Source organism: Bubalus kerabau, chromosome 2 (genome assembly GCF_029407905.1).
Source record: "Bubalus kerabau isolate K-KA32 ecotype Philippines breed swamp buffalo chromosome 2, PCC_UOA_SB_1v2, whole genome shotgun sequence".
Classification (NCBI taxonomy): domain Eukaryota; kingdom Metazoa; phylum Chordata; class Mammalia; order Artiodactyla; family Bovidae; genus Bubalus; species Bubalus kerabau.
The window spans coordinates 119283427-119303825 of NC_073625.1; the positions used below are offsets into that span (position 1 = coordinate 119283427).

Below are 20399 nucleotides of genomic sequence, written 5' to 3' on the forward strand. Positions count from 1 at the left end.
AGAAAGAGGGAAACAGCCAGTTTCTGGATCCCAAAGCTAAAAACCTAGTTATGAGCCATTAAAACTGGAGGAATGTGAAAAGAGGAGTTTAGGAGTTTGGACCCCTCGGTCATGGTGTTTCCTTGTATGACTCTGGGCAGGACATCACCCCTTTGTGCCTCATTTCTTCATTTCTAAGTGGGGGCAGGGCCAGAGCATGCCCTGGGATTGCAGAATTGGTGCTGATGAATGACTGTCTGCTTGGCTTATTTTTCTTTTAAAGTTTGGGCTTTCCTTTCATTTATGTGACTCAATTCTGAACTAGGTTTGTGGAAAGGAAGAGAAATGAAGCTAGGGTCAGGTAAAAGCTGGGTAATAGGTGACGCCTGAATGATGTGTTACAGGAGGAACTGGGATTGGAGAGAGATGAAGAGGAGAAACCAGAAAGGAGGTAGTCACTAGGGCTCCTCTCCTTGGGGGTTAGAAACAGGGGCCTTTGCTGGTGTCACCGAACAGTCCTAGAAAAGTGATGGAATTAGTGCCAAGCTCCAGGGCCACCTAACTATTCAAACCACTGAAATGATGGTTACTTAAGACTGTTCAAATTAGGTCACTCCAGAGCTGGGGGCATGGATGGGATACTGGGGTGGTCCCAGGCATTTTGTGAACATGGATGAGCCAACAGAAGCAGGAAAGGCCCCAGCTAACCATAAAGCCAGATCCAGATGTGCTGAGCACATGGAACATTCTCACAAATAGATTATGTGCTGGGTCACAAAGCCAGCCTTGGTAGATATAAGAAAACTTAAATCACATCAAGTGTCTTTTTCAACCACGACATTATGAGACTAGATATCAACTACAAGGGGAAAAAAACTGCAAAAAACACAAACACGTGGAGGCTAAACAATATGGTACTAAACAACCAATGGAAGAAATCAAAGAGGAAATCAAAAACTACCTTGAGACAGATGTGGCCAAGTATAGAAAAACTTGATGCAGAGAATACAGAGTGCCATGGCCCCAGGGGCCTGCGTGCATGCCTGAAGCCCTGAATAGTTTCCCACATGTCAGACGGGGCTCCGAGCCCCAGCTGTCCGTGCGCATTTCTAGCTCTGTTATGCATCATTGACCAGCAAATATTCAGGTTACTGATGCATACTACACAGAGAAAAGTTCTGCTTATTCCATTACTAAATCCTGGTAGAAATGAGGGCAATGAGCTTGTAATAGAATTATGTTCCTCACGGTCCTTGGCAACTCCCATGAGGTTTTCTAATCTCCAGTGTGGTGCCAGGGGTGGATTCTACCAGCCAGATCTTTCTCCTTTCACAAGCTGAACTCTTAAAAGCAGCTCTGTCCCTGAGAGGGCATCATGCTTGCTTAGTATAACAGAGCCTTTCTAATTTGTTTAAAATCTACTCTTCTGCTGACTGTGGGGCAGTGTGAGGGAAGGTTTTCTTTAGGGGGGAGCATGTGTGTGTGCAGAGTGGGTGTTTTGTCTGACACTGTAATAGTTGAAAGGGTACATACTATTGTTTCTTCTACACCATCCTGCTCCTCCCTCCTTCTGCCTCAACACACACAACAAACTGTGCAAATACGGGATGCTTGGGCTGAGGGAGGTGGAGGAACACCTCCTCTGTGGATGTATACAGCCACCCCTGCAACCGTCTCTCTTGCCACCAGAAGTCACTCCGTATTTCATGCAGTCAATGTCTCCTTGTGGGACACGGAGGATTACTCACGCTGGCGAAGAATGTGGCAAGTGTCTCACTGCATTTAAAGTACCATCGGCTTGTAAAGGAGAAAGAGGAGCCTCACCTTGCAAGACTGTTTGACGAATAAACCTCACCTTGCAAGCTGTTTGACGAATAAACCAGACCTCAGGTGCGTTCCATAACGTGTAACGTGTATCTCCTCTGCCTCACTGTACTTGTGTCACACCACTTTTCCCTCCGAGTGTTATGAGTAAATTGGTTTTCGGGTTTTTGTTTTTTTCATTCAAAACATCTCTCCTTACGCTCGTGATATCATCCCTGGAAGACTGAGATGTAAGAAGAGGTGAATCATGTATCACCTTCCTATTGCATCTAGAATTACAACAGCCAGAGCCCTGGGGTGCAGTGGGGATAAAAGCCAAAAAGTAGAGGGGAGGAAAGAGGGAAAGGGAGGGCACAGTGGGGTGAGTAGAGGAAGCTGATTCTTCTGCAGTCTGCTTATTTTCTTCTTCCTGCTTCCTCACCCTCTAAACACCCCTTCCCTATTTATAAATCAGAGAATAGGAAAAATCAGACTTTAAAGACATAGTTGCCTTATATTTATTGATGGTATTGGTGTGAATGTCATTCATCTGAATTTTCTGACCCATCATTGTAACCCCATTAATCACAGACAAAAGCCACCATGGCATTCTCTCTAGACTAAGATTAAGAAGGATGACATGTAGACTCTGCCCCACCTCCAAGTATTTGTCAAATGATCTTCACCCTGATTAAGGCTCTTATCAGTTTCAAATAGCAGAGGAACCTGGCAGTGTATGGCAATAATTTGAAATGTGAGATCTAAGCATGCAAACTAGTGATGGACCACATAGCTGACTTTCCTGACCTCTCTCTACCTGGGGGTTTGAAAACATCATTCAGTAATGTGTATCTGAGGTATTCAGGAAAAGGGATAGGGACTCTCAACCAAATCAAAATATAATAAAAGAGAAAGCTAAAGATGGACCTTGTTCTAAGGCCCTCAAGAAGTGACTCTGAATATTTTTCAAATTCCCACCCACACTTGCTTTTCTAATAAGGATCACCAATTAACTTGTTAATTAGGAAGAAAATCTCTTCTCCCCACCCCACCCCACCACCCCTCCTTCCTTTATGGTTTCAGTGAATTCTAGACTCCTTAAGATCACTGGGTCTATCTGCTCAGAACACATTTACAATGAAAACAAAACCAAGGGCCTCAGGACAGCAGGGAAGGCCAAGAGAGCAATCAATTTCTGCAACATAGGAAAAAAGGGCCCACAGGGGCAAAGGGAAAAAAATAATTTGCAGAAGGCACAGTTTTGGCAGCATCTTATTACAGCTTCCAGCTGATCGGGTGCAGCCAAACTAGAGACATCTGTTTGGAGTTTACAACAGAAACAAACACAGAGCAAGCATGAAAACGCTAAGACACACACACAGACCAAGCTCTAGCAGTCCTTCTCCGCCCTGACCTCCAAACCACTCTCCCACTGGGTCAGGCTGGGTTGTAGAAGGAAAGAAAATGGGCTTTTCCACCTGCTCCCCACCCCACCCCACCTGCACTGTGGCTCATTCAAGCCATGACTAGAACTTAACTTTCCTTTCTCCTTGCTTTTCCTCTCAGGAAAAACAGAGATGCTCCCACTCCTTAGAGAACCTCATAGGGACTTCCATTCGTTCTCTAATTCTCATCTTTACAGCTCCTTGAGCTGTTTGGGAAGGAAAAGGTGAACCACAGGAGCTGGTAAAACCCTAGAAGACCTTGAAAGTTACCCCTCCCTGAATCACCTCACAGGTCTGGCAGTGAGGAACAGAACTCACCCGGCATCTCCAAGAATTCCCTCAAAGAGATCAGAAACAGCTGATGCTTATAGAGCTGAATAAGTGAAGAATCCGGGCCCAGCTGCAGTACCCAGAGTTTCAGAGGACAGGAAAGGCCCCAGACTACGCATAAATCGGGTTCCCCCTTCTCAATCACCTCCAAGTCCTTCGAAGGACAAAGACTAGCCTCCCAACCCTATCCCAGTCATGGTCACACCCTTTCCCGCCCACCCCCATGGCCAAGCATTTTCTGAAGCAGCTGTGGATGCTCACCTGTTCTGTTCAATTTTTCTCTTTATTCTCTTCCCCACTGGCGTGCAAACAGAACCAGAGCAGTGCTACTCTTAAAAAATAACAAAATGTTTTATACACATTTCTGTATATACAACTGAACAACATTTTACATGTCCCTTTTGCACAGCAAAAGATATAAACATTGGACTCTGAGAACACAGTTATGTACAAGAAAACCAAAAAGATGTCAAAAATACTTCACAACAGTGCAAAAATATTTTACACAGTATCACGGAATGAGATCTTTTGAGCAGGAGCAAGGTGTGTGTGTTTCTTAAGGAAAACTTTTTTAGGTATTAGATGTCAATAACTGTAAACAAATATGACTTTCTTTCTCCCCCTCTCCCTTCCCCACTAGTTATCTGAGGAATTTGGCAGAATTTCAAGGGTCTGAGTCTGAGGTAAACCACCCAAGCTCCCGCACCAAAAAGACTGGGTCCAAGGAGGTGGCATTAAAGCCTCAAACACTGTGAAAGCAATTACAAAAAAAAAAAAAACCAAAAACTGCCATGTCAATGACAACGCTAGGCCCTCCCAGATGGCCGGTGGGGGAGGAAGTTAACCCCTCCTCCTCAGGCCCCAGCTGCCCCACAAACAGGAAACTGGCCGGCAGGCACTTGAAGCCCGCCGGGCTTTGCTAACACCAGCGGCCTTTCCCTTCCCCAGACCCCAGATGGCGACCTCTTTCCCCTTCCTTGTATGGTTTCCCCTCCCCCGTATCTCCACTTGCAATCTGAGCCCCGGTTCAAACACAGCCATAAGTATGGGTGTAGAGGGGGAGGGTCTGGGCCTCAACTGTCCCATTTCCCCTTTCCTGGGGCAGGTCGGGAGGTAAGGAAGTGGTGGAGGGGCGCGTGGGGATCACGATCGGGCGCCAAGGGCGCGCACACGACATTGCTGGGAGCTCAGCCCGAGTGGGGCTCGTCTGGGCTGGCGCAGTCCGCGGGGCCGGATGGGTCCCCGGCGGTGGCAGTGTTGGCATCCGGGCCCCCTCCTTCGATGGAGCTCTCGCTACCCGTGCTCTCGCCCGACAGCAGGCGCGTCACCCGCAAGTCCGCCTGCAGGCTGCGCACGTCGTTGCCAAAACTGAGCTCGCCCAGGTCGTTAATAAGCTGCGAAAGCTCGGCCCTCATGTCGGAGGTGCTGCCCAGCAGCAGAGGCGACGACCCAGCCTCAGGGCCCGGCGAGACCCCGCCGCCCCCCAGCGCCTCCTCGTGGCCACTCTCCAGCGTGTCCAGCAAGTCCCCGCATTCGAAGTGCATGGCCACCACCAGCGCCCGCTTCGCTTCGGCCTCTGGCTCTGCCGGCTCTCCTTCTCCGGCTCGGTCCTCCTCCTCCTCGGGGCAACCCTCCGCGTGCTCCTCTTCCTCTTCCTCCTGCAGCTCCTGCTCCTGCTGTTCGCCGAGCAGGTCCTCGGTGATGGAGCCGAGCTTGGGCGCACTTCGGCTGCGCTCCACCGGCGGTTTGTAGCAGCAGGGTCCGTGCAGGAGCAGCTTGCGCAGCGGCACTAGCGGGATGGTGTGAGCGCCAACCAGCTCCTGCTGCTGGTGACGCGCGTCGTCCCGCCGCTTGAGCCGTTTAAATTCCGCCAGAGCGTTGGCCGACGTCTGGTAAAGCAGCAGGGCCATGGCCTGCGCCTTCTCGGGCTTCGACACGAGTACCGCGTGACAGCGCAGCATGACCGCCTTGTGCTTGAGCTCGTGCCGGTACACCCAGGCGAAGACCTTGGGCAGTCGCGCGTCTGCCACACAGTAGGTAACGCGGTGCAGCAGGTACAGGTGGCCAGGGCGTCGCAGCGCGCGCTCCTCGGCGTGCACCATGCGGATACCCTGCGCACTCACAGTCAGCTTCATCTTGGTGCCCTGACGGCCCGCCTCACTCTTGCTCCAGATCTTGCCCACCGCTAGGTCGGTGCAGCCGTCGCCGCGCGCCTGGATGGTGGTGGCATTGCCCAGGTAGAGCACAGTATAAGTGGGATCCTCGCTGGTGATGTGCAGTTTTTTGCGCTTGGAGCGAAACATGCTGCCCACCCGGCTGAGCGCGCCTTCGGGGCACGCCCTCGCTAGAGAGCTGAGTGCCGAGTAGTGCAGGCTCACCGCGTAGCCCTTGGGCTTGGACGCCTGCCGTGGCGGCGCCTCGGCCAGCAGCTCGAACTTGTGCTTCTTCCACGGCAGCATCTCCGGAGGGCGCCCCCGCGCAGCTGGGCGGCGGCGGCGTAGCGCCGGTTGAGAGCCCGGCTGAGCCACCCGCCCCGGCCGGGCTCGGCCCGGGCAAGACCGAAAAATAAAACTCTGCTGGGAGTGGCCCAGTCCGGAGTGGGGGCGGGGGAATAGGGGTGTATAAGGCTCGAGAACCCAGCACAAGAGGTAGGGGTCGAATTTTTTTTTTTTAAGATTTAACTGCAAGGGGGAAGAGGGAAGGAGCACACAGATTTATCCCAGCCTGAGCAGGATCAGGGCAAAGAGTCTTAGGCAGGCAAAATGAGAGAAAGACAGCACAAGAGTGGGGCGGAAAACGTCTTTAGAAAAAAAGAGATGCAAATAAATGAGGAAGCCCCCAGCAAAAGCAGCCGGGATGGTGCGAGAATACGCAGGAACTCCTCGGCGAAGGTGAAAAGAGCCCCCCCTCTCACATTCACACACACAGTCGCTAGGGCCAGAAACCGCGGAAACTCAACCGCAAGTGTACCCAGGGGTCGGTACTCCCCACCTCCAAGGGGTGCTGGAGGCAGAGAGCCCCTCGGTTGAACGGGTCCCAGAAGCAGTTGCTTGCCCCAAGTGCGCTCCGATGGTGGGTCGGATGGCCGCGGCGGGCCCCGAGCAGCAATCCCCCCGTGGCTCACTGCATCTTCCCACAGGCAGGACGCCGGGGACTCGGGCTCCGTGGCTCACTGTTAGGGCTGGCTCGGCGGGGGCAGCGCGGGGCTCCGAGGGCCAGGCGTGCGCATGGTCGGCTCCCGGGACGGTCGCTACCTCATTTCTTTTCTCCGGAGGGTGTCTGACTCGGCTCCCGGGATCCCCTGGCTCGGCTGCCAGTCTTTGCAGCGCGCCCTCTCCGGTGCTACGAGCGGTAGCTGCCTCGCCAGCCTCACATCCTTGCCTTCCGAGAGGAAGATCTCGGGTAAATATAGGCCGGCACGAACCATTCGCCGCACGGGGACAGGGGAGGAGCAGAGACAAGGATCTGTTTCAGGCTTGGACGCCTGGCGGTTTGCCGATCTCTTAAAGGGATCTGGTTGCAGCCATTGGTTGGGGGGAAAGGGAGACCGATCCAGTCTGGCAATTTCATCCCAAATTTACCAATATCCCCTATATCTACAGAAATCTCCAAGACCTGGGGTTACCCCGCAGGAAAAGCAACTTGAATTCTGACACTCCACCCCCAGGCTGAATTGCAACTCACTGAATAAATGTATGTCTCCATCGAAACTTCTGGGGGAGGCGGTGTAAGGTGGGATTTAGACTATAATGTGCAAAAAGGTTGGGGAAATAGTAATTCTTTCTGTGTGTGACAGCTTTCTGAGAATGACTGGGTGCTATTTTTTTCCCCAGAATTTTATTCTGTCAAAGAAAATAAAGAAGGGCAAAGAAAACATCTTTCACTCTCTTGGAACCCCTTCTACACAGATAAAGAGCAGATAATGAAAAGAGAGATGAGTGGTAATAAGATGGTTGGAGTGAAGACTACAGTGTGTATTTGATAAATAAGCTCCTAACCCCTAGCAGTGGCCCTGCCTTCTGTCAGGGCCTAAGCGGGAGAGCACTTTTCTGAGATATATACAGTTTCTAAATAATCCTTGTGTGTGGTTAAGAATTCAGTTTACTTTGGCAGGCCAGTCATTTAGTTTTATTACATTACTATCACATTATGGATGAAAATTCCTAGTAAAAATTCAAATGACTTTTATTTGTTTCAAATAATGCCCACCCACCCTCCATGAGAATGCTTAGCATTAATCACTCTCTTCTCTTGTGCCAGCTTGACACTGCCACTTGAATCATCTGTCCGGCTTGACCCTTGGTTAGTAACTCATTTCTGGGCCCTTGAAACAACCAGCTTTCCTCTATGGTCTGCTCACTCAAAGCAAAACCACTTGTAGCTGGAATATGTAATAAATGTCCTGATAACCCTGCATGGAACACCCAAGCTCATCCCACAGGAGGACAGTAGACCCTCCCACTCTCCAGGCCCAGGCTTCTGGGGATCTGGGTGTCTGTGGCTTCCATGCCAGGTCCTGATCTCAGCACAACCGTAACCCCTCCTGGAGATTCTCTGGCCCTCTATTTTTGCTAACTTTTAACCTTTCTTTGAAAGTAAGTGAAATTCACTCAGTCGTGTCCAACTCTTTGCGACCCCATGGACTGTATGTCCATGGAATTCTCCAGGCCAGAATACTAGAGTTGGTAGCCTTTTCCTTCTCCAGAGATCTTCCCAACCCAGGGATCGAACCCAGGTCTCCCGCATTGCAGGCAGATTCTTTACCTGCTGAGCCACGACTCAATTTTCTAGAGTCATTGGTACTGAATTTCAGTTTAACTAACTTTCCTGAGTACCTTTTGGAACCAGGCCCTGAACTGGGAGTCGACAGACCTAATTCCTGTCTCCAAGAAACTCCCAGTCCAGTGAAGGATATAAAGTTCACTCAACTCTGGGCTTCTGCTGGAATGTAAATTCTATGAGAGCACCCTGTCTGCACAGTGCCTGGCACCACTTAATTGTTGAATGAATGAATGAAACATGCATGTAAACAAGAAGACAGAGTGGATCAAATGGCCTGTGAAGATCCCAGAGTACTCTGAGAAGCTGGAGAAGAAAAGATTCTTTGTGACTAGGAAAATCAAAGAAGGTTCCACAGAGGTGGTTATGTTTAAAATGAACAAGACGTCACCAAGCCGGAAAGAGTTAAAGGGCTTTCCAGATATAGCAAACATAGAACATAATAATGCATGCACGTGTGCAGTTTAGGATGGCATTTAATAACAATGAAACAGGAGAACTTTCCTGGTGGTTCAGTGGTTAAGAATCCACCTGCCAGTGCAGGGGACATGGGTTCGATCCCTTGTCTAGGAAGATTCTACACGCCATGGGACAACTAAGCCCATGTGCCACAACTAATGAGGCCCACATGCCCTTCAGCCTGTGCTCTGCAACAAGAGAAGCCCCAGCAATGAGAAGATCACACTGCAACCACAGAATAGCCCCTGCTCTCCGCAACTAGAGAAAGCCTGCATCCAGCAGCAAAGACCCAGGGCAGCCAAAATAAAATAAATTAAATAGTTTTTTTAAGTGAAAGACGAAAATTTCCTGATCAAACAAGGAATTCTGCTGATCATGCTTTCTGGGCTCTCCTAGTCTCTGAGAGAAGGAATGGCCTTTTCATGGCTGGCTGGGCCCAGAATGTGATTAGACCAGAGCTATAATGACTTACCCCTCAACTGCACTGATAGGTTAATGGAGGCAAGGTGTTGGAAGGAGCTGGTTAGGACTGTAATAAGCCACTTAAACCAAGGTTAATTCCTCTTCTGCTTGCATTTCAGGAATATCTTATAGTGGCAATGAAGTAGAGAGACTAAGTGGTCCAAACAAAAAAAAATCCTATAAAAACCACACCAAATTAACTTGTGCTAAGTGACCTTTCGGAGAAGGCAATGGCACCCCACTCCAGCACTTTTGCCTGGAGAATCCCATGGACGCAGGAGCCTGGTGGGCTGCAGTCCATGGGGTCGCTAGAGTCAGACACAACTGAGCGACTTCACTTTCACGTTTCACTTTCATGCATTGGAGAAGGAGATGGCAACCCACTCCAGTGTTCTTGCCTGGAGAATCCCAGGGACAGCGGAGTCGCACAGAGTTGGACACGACTGAAGTGACTTAGCAGCAGCAGCAGCAGCAAGTGACCTTTAGCTAGTCCATATCTGAAAGTCTAGACTCTACAAAAGCAGACATCATGTTCAAGCAGTTAACATTTCCAAATTACTCAGAGGTTCAAGGATTACGACAAGGCTGTGTATTGTCACCCTGCTTATTTAATGTATATGCAGAGTACATCATGTGAAATGCCAGCTTGGATGAAGCACAAGCTGGAATCAAGATTGCCAGGAGAAATATCTTCAGATATGCAGATGATACAACATTGATGGCAGAAAGCACAGAGAAACTAAAGAGCCTCTTGAAGAGTGTGAAAGAGGAGAGTGAAAAAGCTGCCTTAAAACTCAACATTTGAAAACTAAGATCATGGCATCCAGTCCCATCACTTCATGGCAAATAGAAGGGGAAAAAGTGGAAGCAGTGACAGATTTTATTTTCTTGGGCTCCAAAATCACTGTGGATGGTGACTGCAGCCATGAAAATTAAAAGACACTTGCTCATTGGAAGGAAATCTATGGCAAACCTAGACAGCACATTAAAAAACAGAGATGTCACTTTGCTGACAAAGGTCCATATAGTTAAAGCTATGGTTTTTCCAGTAGTCATGTACTGATGTGAGAATTGGACCATAAAGAAAGCTGAGTGCTGAAGAATTGATGCTTTCAAATTATGGTGCTGGAGAAGACTCTTGAGAGTCCCTTGGATTGCAAAGGGATCAAACCAGTCAATCCTAAAGGAAATCAACCCTGAATATTCTAATGAAGGATTGATGCTGAAGCTGATAGGCTCCAATACTTTGGCCACCTGATGCGAAAAGCCAACTCATTGGAAAAGACCCTGATGCTGGGAAAGATGGAAGGCAAAAGGAGAAGGGGGTGGCAAGAGGATGAGATGATTAGATAGCATCACCGACCGATTGAATGGACGTGAATTTGAGTAAACTCTGGGAGACAGTGAAGGACAGAGGAGCCTGGCATGTTATAGTCCGTGGAGTCGCAGAGTCGGACACAACTTAGTGACTGAACAACAATGAACAACAACCAAGGATCAGAAGGGTTTAGGGAGGAAGTGGAGGCGCTGGTGATGGGAGCTAGGGCTTGTCTCAGCCTCCACGAGAGGCACCTCCTTGCGCTTCATGCAAGGGCAGAGAAACCAGTGGTGCACAGCAGCAGGGAGGACTCCACTGGCGGGCCAGGCTTTCCAGCAGACCCAATGTCCCAGATGCACAGGTTCACAGAGCTGCTCCTGGGCTATCGTCTTAGTAAGCTTATTTTCAACCTGGGAGGACAGAGAAGATTTAGGCAAATATGAGCACTCCAATGTGTAAGACACACACCGTGTAGACCTGAGATGTAGAACATTTCCAGAATAGACCTCAGCAAAGTCAGCTGGCAAGGGCTGACCGAAACTGCATGGCTAGAAACTGCATGGACCATAGACTGTTTTTTATGACACTGCCCCATCTACTGGTGCCAGGCAAGAGTGACACTTGGTGAAACGTTTTCTCACAGAACCAGATAAGCCAGAGTTGAACCAACACATAGCCAAGTCACAGCTGGAAAGAAACCCAGCCTCTAACATAACATCAAAGAGTAAGCCTTTTAGCTTGCACGAAGCTTTGGGGCTGGCTTTCTCCCACCTTATTTCTCGCATAATGCTCTTCCTGGTTGGTCCCCCTCCCCCTACATCCCACTGAATGAACACTGGCTTCAGCCATGACAAATGACATACCTGGGATCTTCAAAGTCATTCAACACATATTTGTCGAGAGTCCACTGTAGATGTGATGTCATTGCTGGGGATACTGCACCAAAGCAGACAGACAGGTCTTTGCCCTCATGGGATTTATATCCTGTGGCGAGGCAGATAACAAGCAAACACCTGAGAAAATATCAGTTAGTGAAGAGTCTCTGAAGAAAAGAAAGCAATGTCAGGAGGAGGAAGTAGCTGGTTTGGACTACATAGCCACGGAAGGCCTCTCTGGGCAGATACCTGGATGGAATGAAGCCAGCCAGACAAAGAAATGGAGGGAGAGCATCCCAACCTGTGATGGCCAAAATGGTAGTCATGGGCCAAATGCTGTTAATGAGCACCTGAAAAGTGCTGGGTCCAAATTGAAATGCGATGCAAACATGAAATACACTCAATATTTTAAAGACCTAGATAGTATTGTAAAATATTCAATGATTTTATAGTAATTATATATTAAATGATAATGTTTTGGCTACATTGAGTTAGTAGAATATGCTGTTAAAATTAATTTTTCCCATTTCCCTTTACTTCTTTAATGTGGCTGCTGGAACATTTAAAACTATGCATTTGGACAGCTTTATGCTAGGCAGAGTTCACAGCCAGTGTGAAGTCCCCAAGGTGGGAATGACTCCAGTGGGTTCAAGGACTCTCCAACTTCAAAATCTTACTGTGAGATAACAGCCTCTTACTCTTCCAGCTCTCTTCATTCCTGACTCCTATCACATCAGCATTCTTCACAGAGCAGACTCACCCCCTGGCTGTATCAGAATTCTGTGGGAAAATTCCTGGATCCCACCCATAAACCAGAATATCTGGAGTTAGAGGTTGGGAATATGTGTGCTTCAACTTCTCATGATTAAACAGATACTCAAGTGCAGGGAGCTCTGCCCTACCCCACTTAATTTTTCCCACTATCAACCCCTTCCTAACCTCTTATCCTTGCCCTTCTCCTCATCCAAGACCTTCTGGATGAGCATCAGGTTCACAATTTCTGTGCACTGTATCCACTCCTTCCCTGGATTACTACCACCGTCTCTGTGCTCTGCTCCTGGAGTCAGAACGTAAGTAGAATCCTCCAGTTGTTCAGACAGTGCCTCGACACATTCTGACCATCCTAAATAGGCAGAATAATCACCACCACTACCAACATAAAGAAGGCTGAGCACAAAGCATTGATGCTTTTCAACTGTGGTGTTGGAGAAGACTCTTGAGAGTCCCTTGGACTGCAAAGAGATCAAACCAGTCAGTCCTAAAGGAAATCAGTTTTGAATATTCATTGGAAGGACTGATCCAATACTTTGGCCACCTGATTCAAAGAGTCAACTCATTAGAAAAACCCTGATGCTGGGAAAGATTGAAGGCAGGAGGAGAAGGGGATGACAGAGGATGAGATGGCTGGATGGCATCACTAACTCCATGGACATGAGTTTGAACAAGTTCTAGGAGATGGCAAAGGACACCAGGGAAGCCTAGTGTGCTGCAGTCCACGGGGTCGCAAAAAGTCAGACACGACTGAGCGACTGAACAACAACCACAACCACCACCAACAATCTCACCCCTGCCAAAGATGCCTATGTCCTAACTCCCAGAATCTATGAATAAGTTACAGTACATGGCAAAGGGAAAGGAAGATTGTAAATGGAATTAAGGTTGCTAACCAACTGAAAATAACCAGGGAAAATAGCTTGAATTATCCAGATGGGCTCATTCTAATCACCATGGTCCGTGAGAGTGGAGATCTACAAAAACATTATGCTAAAGTGAAACCCTAATGACAGAACACAGGTTGGGCATTGCCAGGGGCTGGAGGGATGGAGGAAGAGGGAGCAAGTGCTTAAGGTATTCAGGGTTTCCTTTGGGGTGATGAAAATGTTATGAAACTTGACAGAGGTGGTGGTTGCATAACATTTTGAATATACTAAATACCACTCAATTATTCCCTTTAACAAGGATAATTTTATGTTACATCAATTTTTTTAAATGAAAGCAGGATGTAAAAGAGTTAGAGTGGTGTCATATTTTAGATTCCACCTATAAGGGATATCATATGGTATTTGTCTTTTTCTGACTTTAGTATGATAATCTATAGGTCCATCCATGTTGCTAGAAATGACTTTATATCATTCTTTTTATGGCTGAGTAGTGGAGAAGGAAATGGTAACCCACTCCAGTGTTCTTGCCTGGAGAATCCCAGGGGCGGGGGAGCCTGGCGGGCTGCCGTCTATGGGGGTCTCACAGAGTCCGACATGACTGAAGTGACTTAGCAGTAGCAGCAGCAGCAGTATTCCATTGAATATGTGTACCACATCTTCTTTATCCATTCATCTGTTAATTGTTTCCATGTCTTGGCTACTATGAATAGTGCTGCAAGGAACATAGAATTGCATGTATCTTTTTGAATTATAGTTTTGTTTGAACATAGTGGAATTGCAGATGATATGCCAATTCTATTTTTAGTTTTTTGGAGGAAACTCCATACTATTTTACATAGTGGCTGCACCAATTTACATTCCCACCAAAAATGCAGGAGTGTTCTTTTTTCTCCACACCATTTATTATTTTTAGGCTTCTTTGATGATGGCCATTCTAATCAATGTGAGGTGGTATCTCATTGTAGTTTTGATCTGCATTTCTCTAATAATTGACAATGTTGAGCATCTTCTCATGTGCCTGGTGGCCATCTGTATGTCTTCTTTGGAGAAATGTCTACTTAGATCTTCGGCCCATTTTTTCAATTGGATTTTGTTATTGTTGTCATTGAGTTGTATGAGCTGTTTGTATGAGCTGTTTTGGAAATGAAGCCCTTGTAGGTCACATCATTTGCAAATATTTTTTCCCAAGATATGCTCTTTGCATTGAGTCAGGTCAGGGACTGAGTCTGGAGGACCCTGAATAGCAGGTAGAGGCATCTTGCAAGCTGGGTGAGTCACTGGAGGCCTTTGAGTAGGGATGTGCTGTGATCAGAGTCAGAGCTCAGATGCCCATGTCCCAGCTCTGACTCATTGAGGGTCCCAGAGCAAGATGCTGCCTCTTCCTGGCCCCTCTCCTTCCTGCTTGTGAGCTGAGCAAATTCCCCTCTGGTTCTAAGATCATAAGAAGCTATGTTGGCTTTCTAAGTCTGCCATAACAAATTACCATGAACAGAATGGCTGAAAATAATAGAGTTTTTTTTCTCTCTTAGCTCCTGAGGCTAGTAGAAGATAGCATCCTTCCTTGCCTCTTCCTAGCTTCTGCAATCCCTGGCATTCCTTGGCTTGTAGACACATCACCCCGTCTCTGCCTTCCTCCTCTGATGATGTTCTCCCTCGATTTTGTATCTTTTCTGTGTGTGCCCAAATTTGTGTCTTCTTATAGGGACATCTGTCATTGCAGTAGGGCCCACTCTAATCACATGTAACCCTGTCTTCACTTTAGTACATCTGCAAAGATCCTATTTTCAAATAATATCAGGTTAAGACTGGAATCTCTATTTTTGAAAGACAGCATTCAACTCAAAGCAAAGGCCATAGTAGGAAATTGCAAGGATAGGAGAAGAAAATAGACAGATTAGATGTCTATAAACTTTGGAGGTCATCCTGTGTCCTAAGGCCCCAAAAATGTTCTCACGGTTTTTTGACTTTGCTTGCATTGAAGCCCCGCCTTTCAAGCACTGCTTGCTTGGAATGTTTACCACCTGGAGAAGGGCCTGGCAGAAATGCAAAGGCATAAGAAGGCAGTCAAGAGAAGTGAAACTCTGAGCCTTGCAAGTGAGCCTTTCTCATCAGCACCACCAGAGTCAAGGAATGAATGCCAAGTTTGTTCCCTCAAAAGGCAGAGGACAGAGAAACTGCTCTGCCTGCATAGTTATCTTTAAAACTGGAGCCTTCAATACACATTTTCATTTGTGCTAGTCAGTTCAGTTCAGTCTCTCAGTCACGTCTGACTCTTTGCAATCCCATGGACAGCAGCATGCCAGGCCTCCCTATCACCAACTCCCAGAGCTTGCTCAAACTCACGTCCATCGAGTTGGTGATGCCATTCAACCATTTCCCCTCTGTCGTCCCCTTCTCCTCCTACCTTCAATCTTTCCCAGCATCAGGGTCTTTTCTAATGAGTCAGCTCTTTGCATCAGGTGGCCAAAATATTGGAGTTTCAGCTTCATCATCAGCCCTTCCAATGAATAAGTGCTTGTCAGATCAGATCAGATCAGTCGCTCAGTCGTGTCCAACTCTTCGCGACCCCATGAATTGCAGCACGCCAGGCCTCCCTGTCCATCACCAACTCCCAGAGTTCACCCAGACCCACGTCCATCGAGTCAGTGATGCCATCCAGCCAACTCATCCTCTGTAGTCCCCTTCTCCTCCTGCCCTCAATCCCTCCCAGCATCAGAGTCTTTTCCAATGAGTCAACTCTTCGCATGAGGTGGCCAAAGTACTGGAGTTTCAGCTTTAGCATCATTCCTTCCAAAGAAATCCCAGGGCTGCTTGTAGTACTTGTAAATAATAATGAGCACATTTGCTAGATCGTTGGCTCATGATGCCCTTGACCCTTACATGACAAAGAGGGCAGGATGTACTCTTCTTCCTGGGTTATGTAGTGAAGGTACCATGCTGATATTGCCAGCCTAGGCACCTTCTCTGAGATCATCATTGTGCTACTATTATTTCAGATATTGGAGTGAAACAAAGAGTGGCATAAGCAGGAGGGGCAAGGAGTCTATTAGCTAAGAACCTTACCTAATTGAGCACCTTAGTGACTATCTATTCCAACACCCACTTTGAAGCATGAGCCTACTTGAGAACATCCTGATGCTTGATTATTTAGCCTTTGCTTAAACACCTCCAGCGACAGAGAGCTCACTCCCTTTCAAAGCTGTCATTCCATCTTTGAACCACTTCAATTGTAAGAAGGCTCACACAGGTTGAAATGGCAACTGTGTAGTTTCTCCCTATTTGTTCTAGTTCCACTTTCTTTGTCAAAACAATCCTCTCCTGTCCCTATGACAGTCCTTCAGATAAACAGAAATGGCCCTATATACTTTCTCCTGACTCTATTCACACTTCCTCCAACTTTTTCTCATTTCCTTGCCATCCAAGTGTACCTGCTAACATTATCGATGTATCTATTAAAATGATTTAGGGGAGGGACCACAGTTAGAGACAAACAGTGAAATCCCAATGGTCAGAAGGCCCTCCTTGTGGATTAGGGTGTTACTGGTGGTATAGTTCATCACCCCACCACTGACTTGAGCTATTTAACCTTGGATGAGTCCCTCTGTTGGACTGATGACCACTAAAATATAAGCTCATGGGAGCAGGGAGTTTGTCCATTGCTGAACCCCAGAGACTAGTAATGAATGAATTAATGAACAAATGAAAGAAACCTGGCACTTTTCATCTGAAGATTTTAGAGTTGCTGAATATTCACTCTACTAGGAGCCTTCTTTATTTTGTATTACTTCACTGAACTTTACTGGATCTCAATTTCTACTGCCAAACGTTCAGAAAACAGACAGTGCCCTTTCTTATTTGCTGTTGTGAGGGAAAAAATAATTTTCAGAGTCATCTGTGAATAAAAAACCCCAGAAATTCCACATATAACTCCAAGAGTTGGGAAAAATTCATGGGTTCAAATACAGAACACATAGGATCTTGTTGCCTACCCAAAAAAAACAAGAGGTCTTTTACATGTTTCATTGAACACACAGTGACTTGCACAAGCAGGAAAGCAATGTTTGAAGTGACTCAAATTTATCATGTATAGTCACTGCTGAACTATTGAAACTTGCTTATGTGTAGGAATCCACCCATTTTCACCAGGGATAAATTGAGAATCAGAGATAATCGAAGGGAGTTTCCTACTGATTCAGTGACTCTATGGGGACTGCCAGACTTCTATTTTCACAACTCTCAGGCTTATGCAAATTGCTTTAATGTCCTTGTGGAAGAAGTTGGTGTAGAGAATGGGAAAGAGGGAGGGCAGGGTTGCAAGCTTGCCTTGGGATAATTTTTCTGCCACTGACACATTGTTGGCCGAGGGGTGAAAACAAAACCAAAACAGAAACCCACCCACTCAACCCTCTCCATCCCCAGAGAGAGGGAGGTGGAGCTCAGAGGCACAAGAGTGTAAAGCTGGAGAGCAGAAAGCTACTCCAAGGTTTATTCCTGCATGTAGGTTTGGGGGACTTGGAATTGCATTTGTTGAATCACAGTAAATCAAGAATGAGGAACACCCCATATTGCTATTTGGAAACTGAATAGGAGGCTCCCAAGCTCCAAATCAATGCAACATTCCCCAGGAGTCAGCTATTTAGAGAATCTTGGCCTCAACAGGTCTCAGCTATATGGGGTATTAGGAAGATCTGACTAGTCTTCCAGACACAAACATTTCCACTGTCGTGACAAAGTGATGAAGAGAGTTTGGCTGGGTTGTGTTGTTCCCTGAAGTGTGTGGGTGGAATGGCTTTTGTAGTTAGAGGGTAGGGGCTGGGCTGATTCATCTTTGCAACTTCCTCACTCAGGAGCAGCAACCAACACCTTCTCCACCCTTAATCATCACCATCACCATTCCCTGTGCCCCCATCTCATTTTGTTCCTCTGAATCTAGATCCCACAATTGTGTCTCATCAGCATCCTCAATTCCCCTTCCTCCTTGCCCTCTCACTGAACTAGCCTCATAATCCTTCAGTATGAACCAATTATACATCTGGAATCTCACCGGCATTATCCAGTTGTTGGGGAAAAAAATTTTTCAGTTGTGAAAATGAACACAAAATACTAGGCAATGATCTTGCAGCATTATCTCATTTACTACCTCTGCAGGACAGGAATTATTATTATCCTCATTAACCAGATAAGAAAGCTGAGATTTAGTTCTTTGTCAGTGGTAGATTTGAGGAATATCTCAGGGGGGAGTAGATTTTTTTTATGCCTTATTTATTTGTCAGCTAAGAGTAGTTGTTGACATTTTACGATGTCAGTGTCTTCTTGATGCCCTATCTATCTTGATTAAATTATCACTTTATTTGATCCAGATTTTTTGAAGCCTAGGAGAAGAATGACAATAGAAACCAAAAGTGTTTGTTTTCCTTAAATCACTGAAGGTGACAAAATCTGGAAGAGGAAATGAAAGTGAAGTCCCAAGTTTCTAACTGAGCTCTAGGTGGCAGGTTTGTTTACATCCTTTGATTATTATTGTCACTAGAATATAAAGTTCACTGAATCTTGCTTTATGAGTTAGTTTTTTCCACTGAGCCCTGGTGGCTCAGAGGGTAAAGCACCTGCCTGAAACACAGTAAATCTGGGTTCAATCCCTGGGTCAGGAAAGTCCCCTAGAGAAGGATGTGGCAGCCCACCGCAGTACTCTTGCCTGGAAAATCCCATGGACGGAGGGGCCTGGTAGGCTACAGTCCATGGGGTCGCAAAGAGTCAGACATGACTGAGCACATTCATTTTCTTTCTTTCTTTCTTTATCCACTCAGCTCTAAGAGAATGCCAGAAACTGTCTCTTCCATCTTAGTTCTGGAGTTTAGGTTTGGGGGGGGGGGGTGTTTGTTTGTTTGTTTGAGTAACCCAATTTTATTGTATGTTGTTATTGTGGTCATGCCTCAATGCATGTACCATCTTAATTCCTGACCAGGGATCCAACCCATGCCCCCTGCAGTGGAAGGGTGGAGTCTTAATCAGTAGACTGCCATGGAAATTTCTCAGGTTTTTTGAAAGATATGGTATCTCTAAGTTGAGAGATGGGAGAAACCACGTTCTAATGCTTTCCTTCACTGATCTGTGAGCACCACCTTCCCAAAGCCTTGCTGACTACTACATGGTTTGTCAGCAATCCTTTGCACGTTTCCCAAAGTGCACTCCAATTCAGTTAAGAGTCAGCAGTGAGATACAGCCCACAGCAGGGCTTACCAGGGAATGCAGACATGGGTGGGGGATATGGTTCCAGCTCTTCCTGACCCAGACTTGCTGTGACTGACTTCTAGCCAGTGCTCTTCAGGGTCTTCATCTGCACCAGCAGGAAATGGACTTCTCTTGCTCTTCAGAGTGGCCTGTGGGCCAGACCAACATCATCATCATCTCCTGGAAGAACCCAGTGCAGCCAGACCCTAGACCTTATCAGTCAGAATCAGCACGTTAGCAAGATTCCTAGAGGGTTCACATGCACATCAAAGTTGGGGAAGAACTGGGTTCTAAAATACACAATAACAACCCTCATTCTCCCCTCTTATCCGCCCCAGGAACTGATAAAATATTGAAGAGACTTGGGTTTGATGCCTGACCGAATATATTTCAGCTATGATTTGGGCATGCTGCTTGCTCTCAGAGCATCACAACAATGAGGTGTTCTGATTAATGAGAATGGAGTTAAAACCCCCAACACCCTCATAACTTTAATCCGACTTCTCTAAAGATAAAGTGAGAAGCAAAAGTCAGGCCACAAAGAGTGGACCGGGATCACTGCTTTCACTTTATTTTAATTTATAGGAAAATTTAAATACAATTCTAGCTGGAAGTTTTAAACGCTTTTTAAAAAGCTATTTGAAAAAACAAAACAAAACGTTTAAGTCAGATTCCTTTGGCTTTCCTTGCAACCTTGTCAAGCTCTTTCCATTCCAAACTGCCATCCACACAGGAACTCTTCTCACCAATTCACAGCTTGGGAAGACCAAGTAAACACAAAGCTGTTTAGTTGCCAGGCGTGACAGCAGTAAAGCCACACCTTACAACACTAGGCCGAAAATTAGCGCCAGAAAGCAACGCCACCTAGCGCTGCAGGAACACCCTACACGCACGTCACCGCCTCCTCCTGACGAAATTAACCGGAGGCGTGGCTGCTACCGCAAATATGCCCGGCCACTTTTTTCCGAATCTCCTAGTTGTACCCCGAACACTAAAAGTCGACGCACAAATTTAGAAGGTACCATTCGCGTAATCTAGTCGCCCTATCCAACTTTGA

At 46.8% G+C, this 20399-nt stretch overlaps 1 protein-coding gene and 1 long non-coding RNA gene across 2 annotated transcripts; both read right to left on the reverse strand.

Annotated features, from left to right (window-relative positions):
* Window positions 1–3821: 3821 nt before the first annotated feature.
* Window positions 3822–8156, reverse strand: FAM43A (family with sequence similarity 43 member A). The gene has a single exon (XM_055568650.1). The coding sequence runs from the start codon at window positions 6014–6016 to the stop codon at window positions 4745–4747; it is 1272 nt and encodes a 423-aa protein (XP_055424625.1). The 5' UTR covers window positions 6017–8156; the 3' UTR covers window positions 3822–4744.
* Window positions 8157–9882: 1726 nt separating this feature from the next.
* LOC129643705 (uncharacterized) lies at window positions 9883–20295 on the reverse strand. The gene is made up of 3 exons (XR_008710444.1): window positions 19352–20295; window positions 11439–11559; window positions 9883–10985 (listed from the first exon to the last, which is right to left on the reverse strand). It is a non-coding gene; the product is annotated as an uncharacterized LOC129643705 (long non-coding RNA).
* Between the last annotated feature and the right edge of the window lie 104 nt (window positions 20296–20399).